Genomic DNA, 16,450 nt, shown 5'->3' with positions numbered 1-16,450 from the left:
TTAAAGTATTACATAAATGTGAAAGTTAGAAGAAAAACAGAATAGACCAAATAGATTAACTGTAAAAATTTAAGAATTATAATCAAGCAGCTGGGGCCCCAAATAATGTTATACAGAATGTAAAGGATGAAGTCAAGAAACTTTGCCTTATGTTAGACATAGTATAACATTATAGTGATCAAAGGCTGTGGGAGATAGGGTCATCTGTAATAATCTCAACAATAAAGATAAAGTTAACAATAGTAATTAATCAGTATGGTGGTGTTGTTATAGGAAAACAAAGCTGTTATAGGAGAACGAGGGATTCTGGAGTATGAGGTTTATTAACGTGTATGGCCCAGAGGAGTCAGTCTCCAAATTCTGAGCCCCGAACAAAGGATTCTTGGGGTTTATATAGCCTATGGGGTCTTCCTGTCTACGTAGCAAAGCGAGATACAGAAGCAGAATGTGGTAATTACTTCTATCTACGGGGCAGAAGCAGAGTACAAAGGCTAAATGTGAAAATTTAGCCTTTAGTTCTATCAGTGGGGGTGCTAGCCCCAGTCCTTCTGACTATCCTGCTGTTTGCTTTTCCCAAACAGCCTTATCATTCTCCCAGGGCGCCTGGGGTTTTGGGTGAACAAAGGTTTTCCAAAGCTTCCCGTATCATTGTCAGAGGGAACAGATAAATAGAAAATGGAATAGAATTGAGAACTCAAAAATAAATTGCATAACAAAGATGTAATCACAAATAACACAATATAATTCCATTTATATAGAGTTCCAAGCAGACAAAAAGTATGCACTGTTTTATTCAGGGACACTGTGTAAGTAGTATCACTATAAAGAAAAGCAGAAAATTACTACAAAGTTACCTTTCAGGGCACCTGGGATGGCCAGTAAGGCATTCCTAGGCCACCTAGGAATGTTTTAGGTCTTGACTTGGATGGTAGTAGTATGCAGTTTACTTATCATTCTCTCAAATACACATATACTTTTATTTTCACAGTTTAAAAAGGGGAATAAATCAACTATACCCAGTGCTAGGAAAATGGTGTTTGCAAACTCACCATCCAAATCTGGAGAAATAAAGGCAGCTTTAGAAAATGTACTAATTTAAGTCCAAAGGGAACATCCCACCTTTCCCACATGTGAAATTGAAACTACAAAATGGAAAGTGTTATTTTCTTTAAACAAAAAAAGTGTTACTTTCTGAAAACAACTGACTCACTTGAAAAAAAATTTCTCCAAACATTGATGACGCTGGAATACTTAGTGACATTGACGGCACTAGGCTGAAAAATTAGAGGAATAACACTTTGATTTAATTAGCTTTGAAGCTTGGCTCCCTATTTCTACAGCAGGACAAGGAAGTGTTTTCTTTGTACAAGTGCCAGGGAACATGTAGCCAGTTATTATGCAAATAAATGGCACTGCATCCAAAACAGACGTGGGGCACAAAGGACATCGGAGTGTGGCCCTCCCTCAAACCTCTGCCTCGCTGAAGAGGCCAGAGGGATGAGATGGGGCTGGAGCCCCAGCCGAGAGCAGGAGCATGAACTGAGACTTCCACGGGCTGCAATCAGGAAACTAACACGAGAGTGGGAGTCCAGAATTTTAGAGCAGGGTGAGAGGAAGACCCTAAATGTATTGATAGGGAAAACTGATTTCTGGATTAGCTTCATGGATTAACCAAGACCCTATTAATCAGGCAAACCCCAAACTTGGTTCTAGGGCTCATGCTTGCTTCTGCATAATGCTGGAGGCCATGAATCAAATGACAGTCAACTCACTGGCATCACTGAATTTTAATTCCCTTAGAGTAACACTGAGAAATTGTTTTAACTTTCTTTTTGTTGATGTTATACAGATGTACCCATTCCCCTGTCTCTGCCCACCTTCACCAGCCATTGTCCCCGCCTTCCCTCTGGCCATCACCACACTGTTGTCTGTGTTTACGTGTTATGCGTCTATGTTCCTTGGCTGACCCCTTCACCTTCTTTCATCCAGCCACCCCTCCCCGAAAGCTGTCAGTCTGTTCCCTGTATCCGTGCCTCTGTTTCTATTTTTTTTTGTCAGTTGATTTTGTTCATTAGATTCCACATACAAGTGACATCATATGGTATTTGTCTTTCTCTGACTGGCTTATTTCACGTAGCATAACACTCTCCAGGTCCCTCCATGCTGTCACAAAAGGTAAGGGTTCCTTCTTTTTTATAGCTTAGTAGTATTCCATGGTGTAAATGTCCCACAACGTTTTTATCCACTCATCTACTGGTGGGCATTTGAGTTGTTTCCAGATCTTAGCTATTGTAAATAATATAATCTTTCAAATTGATGTTTTGAAATTCTTAGGATATATTACCAGAATTGGGATCACTGGATCAGAAGGCAGTTCCACTTTTAATTTTTTTGAGGTGTCTCTGTACTGCTTTCCACAGTGGCTGCACCAGTCTGCATTCCCACTAACAGTGCACGAGTGTTCCCTTTTCTCCACGTCCTCGCCAGCACTTGTTGTTGATTTATTGATGATCGCTCTTCTGACAACGATGAGGTGATAGTTCACTGTGGTTTTAATATGCTTTTCTCTGATGATTAGTGACACTGAGCATTTTCTCATGTGTCTGTTAGCCATCTGTATGTCCTCTTTGGAGAAGTGTCTATTCAGATCCTTTGCCCATTTTTTAATTGGACTCTACCTTCCTAGTGTTCAGTTTTATAAGTTCTTTACATATTTTGGAAATTACCCCTTACCAGATGTATCATTGGCAAGTATGTTCTCCCACATAGTGGGTTCCCTTTTCATTTTGTTGATGGTTTCTTTTGCTAGACAGAAGCTTTTTAGTTAGATATAGTCCCATTTGTTTTTTTGTTTCCCTCACACTAAGATATATGGGCAAAAATATTGCTTCGTGGAATATCTAAAATTTTACTGCCTATGTTTTCCTCTAGGATTTTTATGGTTTCATAATATACATTTAAGTCTTTTATCCATTTTGAATTTATTCATGTGTATGGTATAAGTTGGTTGTCTAGTTTCTTTTTTTTTTTTTTTTTTGCAATAAGAAATTGTTTAAAGAGAAAGTCGACTTTATAGTACAATGAGTTAAGAGAGTAGGAAAGCCAGAAACCTGCTGCTTCTGAAGACTGGAACTTGTTAACAATTCCACAAGTGCTGAGTTTTGTCCCCAGAACCTAAGTGCCAGCACAGGCACGTGGTACCCCTCTGGGCGCAGGTTAGCAGCTCTCTATGACGGACCTCCCAGTGGATGTGTTCCACATAGGCTGAAAAATAGGTACATGTTCTCAAAACTGGATCCTCACCCAGACATGACCCAGAATGTTGCCAAATCATCATAGCCAAGAGTGTGTTTTCTAATATTGAAAAGAAAATTTAAAGAACATTATTTTTTAAAATATGAAAAACCCATATATTAAAATTGAAAATCACCACCTAAAAACAACTGTTTTACTTCTGGCCAAGATGAAGGCGTAGGGGGAAACATTGTGCCTCCTCACACAACCAAGTTTAAAGACAGCAAAGCTTTAGTAACAAAAATGCAACCAAAACACAGAAAATGGGATTGTACGAAAGTCGGACAACAACGAACCGTTCATCCAGACCAGTAAGAGGGGTAGAGCCAGCGGCTGGTGGAGCATGGTTGTGCAGGAAAACTCAGCCAGTCTGACCCAGGCACACAGGTGGCAGTTGGCAGATCCCAGGCTTGGGGTTGCGACGAGCAGACCCAGTGAGGGCACAAGGTGGCTGGCTGACCGTGGTCACACATTCGTGCACAGATAAACCAGTGAAGGTGAGAGCAGTGAGAGAGACCACGCAGGGCCCAGCAGCTTGCGGGAAGCAGCAGAAGGGACTGCTATTGCCCCTCTCTGACCCCCCACACACATACAGCATCGCAACCCAGTGACCTGGGTGGCCCCACCCTGGTGAACACCTAAGGCTCTGCCCCTCATATGTAACAGGTACGACCAGACCAGAACTTATGGCTCAAGAACAACTCAAAGCCCCAGAGCCAATAATTCTAAATGATCAAGAAATACCAACCTATCAGATGCACAGTTCAAAACATTGGTGATCAGGATCCTCACAGAACTGGTTGATTTTAGTCACAGATTAGAGGAACAAATGAAAGCTAAACTAATTGAAATGAAGGGAAATGCACAGGAAACCAATAGTGATGGAAAGGAAATTGGGACTCAAATCAAGGGAGTGGACCAGAAGGAAGAAGAAAATGACCAAACAGAAAAATATGAAGAAACAAGAATTCAAAAAAATGAGGAGAGGCTTAGGAACCTTCAGGACATCTTTAAATGTTCCAACACCCGCATTGTAGGGGTACCAGAAGGGGAAGAGAAAGAGCAATGGAAAACTTATTTGAACAAATAATAAAGGAGAACTTCCCCAGTCTGGCAAAGGCAATAGGCTTCCAGGAAATCCAGGAAGCTCAGAGAGTCCCAAAGAAGTTGGACCCAAGAAGGAACACATCGAGGCACATCATCATTACATTAGCCAAGATTAAAATGAAGGAGAGAATCCTAGAAGCAGCAAGAGATAAGGGGACAGTCACCTACAAAGGTGTTCCCATCAGACTGTCAGCTGATTTCTCAAAAGAGACCTTACAGGCAAGAAGGGGCTGGAAAGAAGTATTCCAAGTCATGAAATCCAAAAACCTACATCCAAGATTGATCTATCCAGCAAAGCTTTCATTTAGAATGGAGGGGCAGATAAAGTGTTTCTCAGATAAGGTCAACTTCAAGGAGTTCATCATCACCAAGCCCTTATTATATGAAATGCTAAAGGGACTTATCTAAGAAAAAGAAGATAAAAAAGATGAACAGTGAAAGTACAGCAAACTCACAGCTATTAACAACCACACCTAAAACAAAAGCAAACTAAGAGGACAGCTAGATCAGGAGTAGAACCATAGAAATGAAGATCACTTGGAGGGTTAGCAACAGGGGAATGGGAGGAGAAGGGGGGAGAAGGTACAGAGAGTAAGTAGCATAGACAGGAGGTAGAAAATAAGGGAGAGGGTGAAAATATAATGGGAAATATAGAATCTAAAAGAACTTGTGACACGTGGACATAAACTAAAGGGGGGCTGGGAGGAGGGGTGTGCAGGGTGGAGGGAAATGAATGGGGGGGATAGAACTGTAATGGCATAATGAATAAAATATATTTAAAAAAACAACTGTTTTCACTTTGCATATTATACATGGACAATTTTATACAGAAACTTCCTAGTTTGCATAGTTATCCTTAATAGCTGTTTAATTTGATATATTCAAATCTACTCAGCAGTGCTGAATAAATGAATTTATGTGCCATGAATTTGTAACAGGAATCTTAAGAATTTAAGAACTTTAAGAATGACACATTTGAATTGCATTTTCTGGAAATAGTTAAGGGAAATGGTCTGCAAGGTCAAGGAAAATTCATTTTCCACCCAGTGAATTTAAAAGGATTCTGGGGAGGAAGCGATTTGTCAAAATTCTTCAAGTGAAAATCCAAACAGGGTCTAAGAAGCTAGGAGATGGAGCAGTCAAAACAAAGGTCAAAAGATGACAACCAGTAGGTCCTGGGAAGAATTTCCTGTTTTAGTGAGTACTATTGTGTAAAGAGTTTAAGGAATCACCCAAGAATCCTAAAACATCAATTTCAAAGAACCTATGCACCACAATGTTCATAGCAGCACAATTGACAATAGCCAAGAGTTGGAAGCAACCTAGGTGCCCATCAGTAAATGAATGGATCAAAAAATTGTGGTACATATACACAATGGAATTCTATGCAGCAGAGAGAAAGAAGGAGCTACTACCCTTTGCAACAACATGGATGGAACTGGAAAGCATTATGCTGAGTGAAATAGGCCAGGCATTTAAGGACAAATACCATATGATCTCACCTTTAACAGGAAGCTAAATAACAAAATAAACAAGCAAATAGAATAAAAACAAAGACACTAAAATAGAGAACAAGTGGGCAGCGACCAGAGGGGAGAGGGAAGGGAATTTAAGGAGAAAAATGAGGAGGGATTTTGAAGAACAAGTATGAAAGACACAGGGATGAGGTCTGTGGGGAGAGGGGGATGGGAGGGAGGTGGGGAGACGGGGCGGAGGGGGGGTTGGGATGGGAGAAATTGACAAAAGAAAACTGTACTTGAAAAACAACTCAATAAAAAAAAAAAGAAACCAAAAAAAAAAAGAGTTTAAGGAATCAATGAAGTATGTGTGTACACAGACACACACACATTTTGTCTAATAATCACATGTGCAATTAAAACCACACTGTATTTTCTCCTAGAATATTTACTTAACCATATTTGAAATATAGATAGCTAAAGATGAACAAAGGAGTTATATTTGTTATCTTTTTAAAAATTTATTGACTTAGAGGAAGGGAGACAGAGTAAGAAGCATCAGTTTGTTGTTCCACTTATTTATGCACTCATTGGTTGATTCTTACATGTGCCCTGACCGGGGATCAAACCCATAACCTTGGTATATCAGAACTATGCCCTAAGCAACTGAGCTAACGGGACAGGGCTTATTTTAATTGCAGAAAACAATTCCTGGTTCTTTTTTTTTTTTTTTTTTTAAGATTTTTTATTTATTTTTTTAGAGAGAGGGAAGGGGAAAAGGGAGAGAAACATTGATGCATGAGAGAAACATCAGTTAGTTGCCTCTTGCACCCCCCTAACTGGGGACCTGGCCTACAACCCAGGCATGTGCCCTGACCAGGAATCAAACCCATGACAACCTTTGGGTTTGTAGGACAATGGCTAACTCACTTGAGCCACACCAGCCAGGGCCAATCCCTGGATCGTGACTAGCTGTTCTATGCAAAAACTAAAATAGGGTTAGAATAGTCCAAGCAAACTTTTAGCCCTGAATAAAACTTTCTTCCTAAAATTCCAGGCATTATCATTGGACCTATGGCAGGAACAGATTGTATAACTATAGAGAACAGTGTTTAGATGGTTACCTAATCCTCATCATCCTATAGAGAACAAACAGAAGGTACTAACAGTTTCATTTTTAATTTCCCACCAGGTACTCACCATAAATATCACTTTACTGACAAAATAGTTATGGTATATTATTAACACATTCTATAGACACTCATAATAATAAAGATGATTGTAATGACAATAATGTGAAAGCGCATATTTTTCTAGTCCTTGATACTTTTCAAAGATATTCTGCAAAGGAATTGTCCTATATCCTCCTATGCAAATTAGTGCTGACCTTGAGGTTCAGTACTGATTAAGAGAATTTGGACTGTCATGGATCTTGGCATTATGGATGAGGCAAGACATTGACACAGACTACTGAGTCCTGTGGAGGAAAAGGGACGGCCCAGCTTCTCTCTTAAGAGGAGGAAAAAGCCCTGGAGCACCTTAACCACTATCTCAAGAGGAGAGTGCCCCGTCCCTCGCCTTGACAAGTTTTATTGGGTTCAATGTGCATAAGAATACAAGGTGTATATGTAAAGCTTATCAGTCATTGTCAGGCAGAAGCAATTAAACAATATATAACATTCGGAGAACTCTGAGGGCTTATTCAGAGTCAGGGTCAGATAGTTAAAGGGCCATAAAACTTTGGGGAACAAACTCACTTCCTGCTTGGACCCTTATCATTTAAATTGGAGGTATTAGTAAAGTAGTTTCATAGGATTTTATAGATTCTTTCTTAGGCCTGACCACCCGAAGGAACCCACCCTTTCCAGCACAGGGCCACACCCACCTCCAGCATTGTTTCAGGCTTAAGTCAGGCAGGGGAAGTAAGGCAGTCAAGAGATTAGGAGACTTCTTGCGAACAGAATGAAGACTCAGGCTATGTCAAAGCTGAGGGGTGAGGGTCCATAACCCCCTTTTTCTATAGCCCCTTGAGTCCTTCCCTGAGGGCCCCTTCATGACCATGCCTATCTTAGCTCATCCCTCTTTTGAGGAATCTTACCCATCATTGGCTAACCAGTCATCCGCCCGGGGCCAAGCAGGATGAAGAGAAAGGGGGCCAAGCAGAGGTGGTTCCCCTACAAGGATGATAAGCTTTGTCTCCTAAGTGGCTTATGCTCCCAAGGTCCTTTACTCAGCCTTAGACACAAAGAAGGGGATTACAGCCTCTGAAGCCAGGCAGGGCAGTTCCCAACTTTGGATCATGATAATTTTTATTCAGACAAGGGAATTTGGCATGTCCAACAACAGAACTACTGGAATAACCAGAATTTTCAGATCTTTTCACATTTCTAGAGCTTCTGGAAAGAATACTGGATTCAAAACACATAAAAACTGTATGATGTTGAGAAAGTCACTTTTCAAGTTTCCCACCTGTTATAGTAGGAATGGTATGGTAAGGATAAAATGAAATCACGTGGATTTAAGTTCCTAGGTTAATGCTTTGTCCCTCATAAGATGCTCAACAAACATTTGTGGAATTTGCAGCTGACTCACAAGTTACCATGGCACCACGAGTTAGGAAGGACTTTTTAATGGCAAGTGGCGGAAATCCAGTATAAACTGACTTAGAAAGAAATTCATTTGTTCAGGTGCTGAGAGGTGAGAGGGGTGGTATTAACATAAGTAATGGCTGGATCCCAAGTCATCAAGACACTGCGTCTCTACTGGCTCTGCTTTGTTCTGTCGACTTCATTCTCAAGCAGGCTCTCTCCACAGTTTGTAAGGGCCACCAGCAGCTCCAGGCCTTTACTCTCTGTGGGCTTGGTGATAATTCACTAAGTGACCATTCTAACCAAAGTCCTGGTGATGAGTCTCACTGATCAGGTCTGGCTCATCTTCTGAGCTGGGGTCAAGAGAGGGGGTAAGCCCTGCCCAACACACACAGATGATTCCCTAGAGGAGAAGAGATGTTCTTTTATCAGAAGAAGAAATGCGGGAAAGCAAAACAACAGATGCCAAGGGTACAGAAGGTTTTAAGGTGTTTCTTCTAAAACTAAGGACTATAGAGTGGGAATGAAGGAAATCTGGGAGTCAGGAAAATCATACTTTGGAAAGTGACATTGTCCTGTATATTTATAGATACCGAGACTACCGTGACCCTCCTCACTCACTGGTGCCCTACGGCTACACGCTGCAGTTCTGGCATGTCCTAGCGGCTCGACTGGCTTTCATCATTGTGTTTGAGGTTAGTTTTCTCAACCGTTCCTACTGTTACCGAACAGAGGTCCAAGGGGTGGGCAATATTTGGGCCCACCCAGGGATGCCAAAAACTGTTACAGAACAGGTCCCCCCTCCCCTCCGAGGTGGTATACTAATATTTACTGGGCTCTTCTGTCTGCCGCCAATTGGAAAGACACCTCTCAATGCTAGAGATTTGTGAAAAGGAAACGAAATGTTTATTTAATGCTACTCAGGCCTAATGCCTCCACTAAAATATCAAAGTCCTTTAGGGTATACACCTACACACACACACACACACAGCTCTCCCTTCTCCCACTGTCCCAACTCCGGGTACCGTAAATCAGGAAAAGAGCACGCGTCCATTTTTCCAGGCCGCTGGTATTGTCAGCTGTATTGACCGTCAGGCAGGATCTCTAGGTTATTCCAAAGTCATGTGGCACCCTCTCACGGTCCACTGGCAAGAGTTCTTTGTACCAAGTTCCAGTCAAAGTCTCTCTTGCTTTCCAGGCCACGTGGCCAAAGGGGGCACCCCAAAGCTGCATGGGTCTCTTCTACCAAAGCTGCAGGGGTCTGACCAAAAGTGCATGTCTTTCTTCTTCACCTGGCTGCAGGGATCTCCATTCTGGCAAAGTTGCATGGTTTTCCCTTTCACCTGGCTGCAGGGGTCTGCACTCTGGCCAAAACCACATGGTTCTCTCTTTCATGGCTGCCTCATCTGGGTTTAAATCTCCATGCCCATCCTCCTTTGCAGCCTCATTTCTGACTCCTCCTACAATGTTACACCTGCCAGTATTTCTGTATTATTACAAGTTGACTAGGCTGCCATCATTAGTCTGGGCAGGTTTGGCTCCATGTCATGGAGCCAATCAACTCCAAGCTCCCACGCAGGCGCTGTAACTTGGGGGGACCAGCCCCCAGTTACATCCTGGGTAGAAGCCACTCCCTTCTCCCTGGCTCAAAGCATGGCCACAGCTATTTAACATATCTATGAAACCAGTTAAAGGTTATAGATATGTTAAATGACCATGCCAGAGGTCAGCTGCGAAACTGTTGCTATGCAAAACAACTCTAAATGGCTCTGCTCCATTTGTCCCTTCCCCCAACTGACACCTGGGGCGGGGAGGACATCTTAATATTTCCTGGACACCCTGAGCTCTGGACCTCATCCCAAATCCTTATTTGGGGGCCCCTTCCTGGCTGCGCCCTGTTATACTACCCTTTGAAATAATGAAGGAACTAGACATAATAACTATGAGAATGTGACTATGTATGTCTAGAAGCAGCATAGTAATATTAGGTGAATTCTTTATCTTCTTGTCTTGCTCCTAAATGAAAGCCCTTGAATTTTCTAAGAAATCTTTGAAAGTCCATTTGTCAATTGTTCATGAATAAGTTAAGAATTATTGGTGCTACATTTAATATTTGAGGGTCATGGTTCTTAAACTTTTAGGAAAACTGCCCCTTTTTTTTCATTCATCCCCAGAGATTCTGATACATCCTGTCTGTGGTTTGCTTTTTACAAGCCCTCCAGGGTGATCCTGATGCGCATTTGCAAGGAACTTAGTTTGGAAAATACTGAACTGGGTGTTACAAGTGGCAGCCTCTGGTTGGGTAGCATCATGGCCTTACTTATGGCCAAGCACATAAATAAATGTTCGTTACCTAGGACTCAAAAGTCTTAAAAAGTATCATTATACAAAAGTATCATCTACCTAGTAATTGCATGTCTTATGTGTCAATAAAAATATATTACCTCTTTGCTTTTAGTCTTTAAGAAAATTGCTGCTAAAAATAGTTTGCATTTCTATACCTTGTACTCATAAATAGATATTGCATCCCCTGTCACATATATTAAAGGCAAATTAACACAAGCAAGGTCTGCATTTCAACCTGGACCAGAAGCTTCCTATATCTCTTTGAAAGTATCCCCTCACTGTTTTTTCTTTTTTTTCTTCATCCCAGGTAATCAAAAATAAAAGACAAAAGTAACCTACTTTTCCCTGTTAATAGCTTATCAATACCTCCTCAAAAAATTTTTAACCCATCGCTGTCTTAAAATTTCTCAAAGTAAAAACAGAGTTGCATTAAGTTATAAATTGGCTTATCATGTAGAACTTTCCATTTTGTTTCAACATTTTATAATTGAAGTATTTTAAAATACTAGAATATACAGAAAATCTTCTTAATTGGCAGAATTGTAAGCCACCCATGAGTCATCAAATTTACCAAGTTTTCAATAAAATGAAGAATACTTACTGGTCCCATTTGAACGTGATTTAATCTTTGTTTACAACTTTAGAGTTATAAGGGCCATTAACATTGTCACCTGGTATTTTACTGGTCACCATCATACAGATGAAGAGAAGTGATGGTGATTCAAGAGTTTGGGCTGTTAGTGTTACAGGTAAAGAATTTGTGGGAGTTCACCTCCCTAAAAAGTTTCTTCCTGAAGTGGTCACTACTGTAAGTAAGCCCACTGGTAATTCTTGCAATCCAGATTAGCACAGTATTTACAACTCATCTTTAAACATTTTCTTATAATTTTCACAATAATACCCAATTTCTAGATGAGCAGATTGAGGCTCAGAGTGACTTGCCCTCCAGTAGATAGACAGCTCTTAAGCAGCAAAAGCTACGGAGCCGGGATTCAAACCCGGGTTTCCCGATTCCAGAGCATACCTTCCTCTGGCTCTCCTTCGCATTCGTTGACCATTCCCTCTCCACCTCCTTTTCTGACTCCTCTCCTCATTCCCTGTGCGATGCCTTCTTATCCCTGAGACAGTCTTTACTCACACACCCCTGCCTGGCCTCACCCCACTTTCCCGACACTCCAGGGGCCCCACATCCCTGGAGCAAGAAGAGTTGTTAAACCACCTCCCGGCGCTCTTTCTAGCGAGGGGTGGACAGTGGACCTGACTCTGTTGCATTCTCCTCTGTGTTTTTAGCACCTCGTGTTTTGTATAAAGCACCTCATTTCATATCTGATCCCAGACCTCCCAAAAGATCTAAGGGATCGAATGAGAAGAGAGAAGTACTTGATCCAGGAGATGATGTATGAGGCAGAACTGGAGCGTCTCCAGAAGGAACGGAAGGAGAGGAAGAAAAATGGCAGAGCACACCACAACGAGTGGCCGTGACCGGTAGGTGCAGGTGCGCCGAGTCTGAAGCCACTCACTTCTCTGGTGGGGGGCGGCGAGGAGCTCTACACTCCCCGAGGCAAAGCTTGCTATTGTTCCACCAAGGAGGATCAAAATGACTCCTCAGAAGCTCCCCCAAACCAGCCTGTTTTCTACTTTAATCATGAATTTAACTCGTTATTCCCTTTACACACAACACCTGCAACTTCTCTCCGCCTTCATGCCACACTCTGACCTGTCAGTCAGAGTCTTCATGATTGGCCTGCACGTTCCCTGAAATCAGCCTTCTCCCCCAGCTGGGCTATTCCCTTTAAGGTCCCCAGGGCAATAGCCCCCTCCTTTCTAACCAAGTCACCTTCTCATCCCACCCAAGATGACCTTGTCTCCATCACCCATTCATTGCTTCCTCCCAGGCTGATCCGCGTCCAGCCATGTCCTGTAAGAAGTGTTCCCCAGACTCACGAGCCCACTGAGACATACTCCTTATAAACGTCTCAGGTTGTTGCATCAGTATCACATGTATTGGCAGATATTGATCTGTATTGCCAGTTTATGGTTTTTCAAATAGTGATCAAGCTTCCTCAGCATCATTGTAAGCATTTGTATAAAAGACTCTATGAATGGTCATTTTATCCTTCCAGCTTGTTAGCACAGGGTTAAGCACATGGCACCCATTTAAATGCACATTCAGTTAGTAAAGGTCGGATGGATGGATGAAGGCTAAAAACTTTGTAAGAAAGTACCGTAATGTTCTCACATATCTCATCAAAAGTTTTTCTGAATCTTCTCTGGCAAGTCAGTTACTAGCTGTGTGTCCTTGGACAAGTCACTTAACTTCTCTGGGCCCGTTTCCTCGGTGATGGAATGATTAGATGAGCTCTCAGTTTTGATACTTTGTGAAACTAATACTGTAGCATTTCATTTGCCTTCCTTGCCCTTCATTTCTCTCTCCACTTGTTCAAAGACAACTTTGAAAACATTTTCCCAATATTGGGCCTCTAAAAGAAAAAAGATACACAAGGGGAAAAAAGTATGTTTTTCACTTTTCATGTAGGTTAAGACGTACCAGCTATTTGTAAAGATGTTTGTTGTTACGCTAGTGAATTTTTATCAAGCCAGACCTGTGATAAGAATCCAGGAGGTTATTGTAGGTTAGATATGAGTGTGGACTTGGAGGACATCCCCTAGGCCCCAGGCCCATGGGGAGAACAGTGGTGTCTAGAGGATGCACAGGGTCCCCGCCTCAATCCCAAAGTAGACCTTGGCTTTCCCAAAGGCGAGAAATGTTTTGCTACTTAGTAATTTTGCTATTTTCCAGATCCATCATTTGGCTATGTATCTTTGGGAAAATTAATTTTTCTGAGCTGCCTTATTTGGTAGAGCTAATATGCGGCTAAAATAGTCCCCATATGTGAGACATTTACTACACAAGAAAATGCTGTCCAATACTAAAAGGGATTTGTATTGTTGCCAAGCATCGTGCTGCAGGCCCCTGGATTCTAGACCTGGCTTTTCCGCTGTACAACCTGGAGCGGCCCTGAAGTAGACCGCCTGCCACATTTGAAAGAGCACAGAAGTTGGACTGAACAACACTTTAAGAGCCCTTCTGCTTTCTCCTGGGATTCTGTAATCTGGCCAAGCCCCTGGCTCTCACACCCATTCGAATGGCCTCTTCTCTGGCTCTGCCCAGCCTCGGAGGAGAAAGGTGGACTGCCAGGCAGCTTTTGCAGAGGTGGAAAGCAGACATTAGTGAAAAGAATCACTCCCCAGAGCTCCAGGGGCCAGAGACTGAGGCACAGCAGTGGCATTCTCCACACCTCAGGGCCAGTACCCAACTGCGGGTCTCCTCTGGCCTCATCGTCATGTGATGCTTTCTCCCTAACAAGGCCGTTTCTGAGTTTTCCTTAAAAGCGTAGTGCTTGCCTGTCTACTCCCCTCACAGCTGGCAGGACGTCACCTTGCTGCGGGCTGACTCAGTCCATTCCTCTCTAAAGCGGGCACAGTGACCTTCATACCACACATGCCCCTGTTCGGGGTTACTAATCCCACGAATGCCTTTGGTTCACAGTGCGTGCAAACCATTGTGCTTGTGTCCTTAAACCAGTGTGTGCCCACAGCATTTTAATGCCTGCTTTTCTTCTTCCAGGTTACAGTTCATTTCCCGGCCAAGGACCCCGAACTCTGTTTACTTCTGGCTGTGCAGGAGCACATTCAGGTGAATGACTAACATGCAAGCGCAGTGCATGTCGCAGACATCGGCAGTGGCCGGGGAGCCAGCGCCCGGCCAGGACTGCCAGAGAAGGCGCCGTGCGGGCCGGCGCACGGCCGCTCTGTGTCCATAGACCATTCTTGACCAAGCAAGCATGCGCGTCACGGGCAGTCCCATTTCTCAAGTTTTTAAAACCAAGGGGAACTTGTATACTGGGCCTGTTTTTCAGCCTGTTTGCTACCTTTTTGCATTCTACCCCATGGGAATTTTACAGACACTGGGGTAAAAAGGGTATTCGGACACCTGGACACACATTCCTAGAATGTCATCACGTGGTCCTAACTCCATGTCACCCAAACAACACAAACAAGACCCTGTTTACAACTTTTTTTTTAATTTCAGATCTTTCTGAGATTATTATATATGACATATCTATAGCTATGTGTATGGCCATAGATGTATTTCTGTGTGTACATATGTATAGTCATATATTCTTACATATGTACATACAAGTACAGAGATATATAAAGTACATAAAAATTCCTTACTTGTAAATAGCCAACAGGTACTGACATGAATGACGAATTTTCACATTTAAATAGTCATCAACATGAAGCCATGTTTAATGCTTGTATAATGTGATGCAATAAAATTTAAAATAAATTTATGCACATGAAATATTTTCAGCTGGGTCTTCTGAAATTTTGTTGTATTTCCTTCTTATGGAATGAGAGGAATCATAGCAGAGTGGACTCTTTAAAGAAAGGTCTATCACTCCCAAACACCCCTCAGAAATCCTTTTACCCTGCAAGGAGACAGCTTTTTTTTCTTTCTAACTCACCTCTTCCATCTTGCTTCTGAGGGTACTGAGCCAACTAATTAGAAAGAGCTTAGCAAATGCCATTCAGGCACTTTGTTGAGAAAAGATGACCGATGGTCCTTGTCAGGCTTTTGATTATCCTGCTGACTAATATGCTCTGTTAATCCTTGGACAGGGAGCATCTCTGGGGAGAGAAAGGTGTGGTTCTAAACAATGCCTGTTGCTGTAATTACTCTTCTTCCAGAGATTATAGAACCTTGAGCCCTGTTATCATCTCCCCTGGGCTAGGTGGGGAGAGGACAGGGCACCCATTACCATACCCATCAAACACTGCCTGGTTTGGGCTGTGGGTTCACCTAGCTCATTGATTCTCATCCCTCAGTAGCTTTGGTCAAGCCGGAACTTCAGCCACTTCTTAGTTTCGTCTTCCTGGTACTCCTGATCTGCCATTCCTTGGAGTGAGATATCCTAGCAGGGCCTGAACTAGGGAGGGGCGCTCCATTGGAACTAAGGCAACAAGCTGTTGACAGTTTTCTTTTTTAATCATTGTTCAACGAGTCTGTGCAATATTTATTTCACACCAGCCCTAGGAAGAGGAATTTCTAAGAAAGTCTCAGGAGATAAAGTGCAGAGAGCAGTTACAAAAAGACCATTGACTCTCCTGACTCAGCATTTTGCTTGCTATGCCTGAAGCTCCCCTCCAAGCGTCACGGCCCGAAAAGTCCTTAAATTTGGCACATCTATAGCTGTTTGCCTACCCTTCAGGGTAAAGGGAGATGGACCCTGAACAGTGAGAACCAGATGGAATTCTGCCATTTCAAGTGCCTCTGGCAATCACAGTTCCTAATGTGTTTCCAGCATTCAATTCCTTCCTTTCCCCTGTGTCTTGCTCCCTCCCTCTCTTCCTCTTTCCTCCTTCACACCCACCTGCTCTTTCTTCATTTCTTTTTAGCAGTACAATGAAGGCACTTATTCACCTTCCCTGCTTGGGGTAGAAGGAACTTGTGGTGAATATCTTAAGATACTTTTAGGTTTGTCAGGAAGAAAGGCAAAGAAGGTTTTAGGAGGGACATTTCTGAAGAATTCAAGTGTAGGGAATAGTATCAGCAAGATGATGCCATGGGTCATTCCTGACTTGGCTCCCCCT

At 42.5% G+C, this 16,450-nt stretch overlaps 1 protein-coding gene across 1 annotated transcript in view; it reads left to right on the top strand.

The window, feature by feature from the left end:
* The window catches only part of ANO4 (anoctamin 4), a 333,135-nt gene extending 318,652 nt beyond the window's left edge, over nucleotides 1-14,483 (top strand). The window contains exons 28-30 of the mRNA XM_053662056.1: nucleotides 9,036-9,141; nucleotides 12,083-12,277; nucleotides 14,421-14,483. Coding sequence (XP_053518031.1) covers nucleotides 9,036-9,141; nucleotides 12,083-12,274 — 298 coding nt within the window. The 3' untranslated portion in view covers nucleotides 12,275-12,277; nucleotides 14,421-14,483. The remainder of the gene's footprint in view (nucleotides 1-9,035; nucleotides 9,142-12,082; nucleotides 12,278-14,420) is intronic.
* The last annotated feature ends 1,967 nt before the right edge of the window (nucleotides 14,484-16,450 follow it).

Source organism: Artibeus jamaicensis, unplaced genomic scaffold (genome assembly GCF_021234435.1).
Source record: "Artibeus jamaicensis isolate MK-2021 breed Jamaican fruit bat unplaced genomic scaffold, CSHL_Jam_final contig_233, whole genome shotgun sequence".
In the NCBI taxonomy this organism is placed as follows: Eukaryota; Metazoa; Chordata; class Mammalia; order Chiroptera; family Phyllostomidae; genus Artibeus; species Artibeus jamaicensis.
Note: the sequence above shows the minus strand (reverse complement) of the source record. Positions and strands in the feature narration are given on the sequence as shown.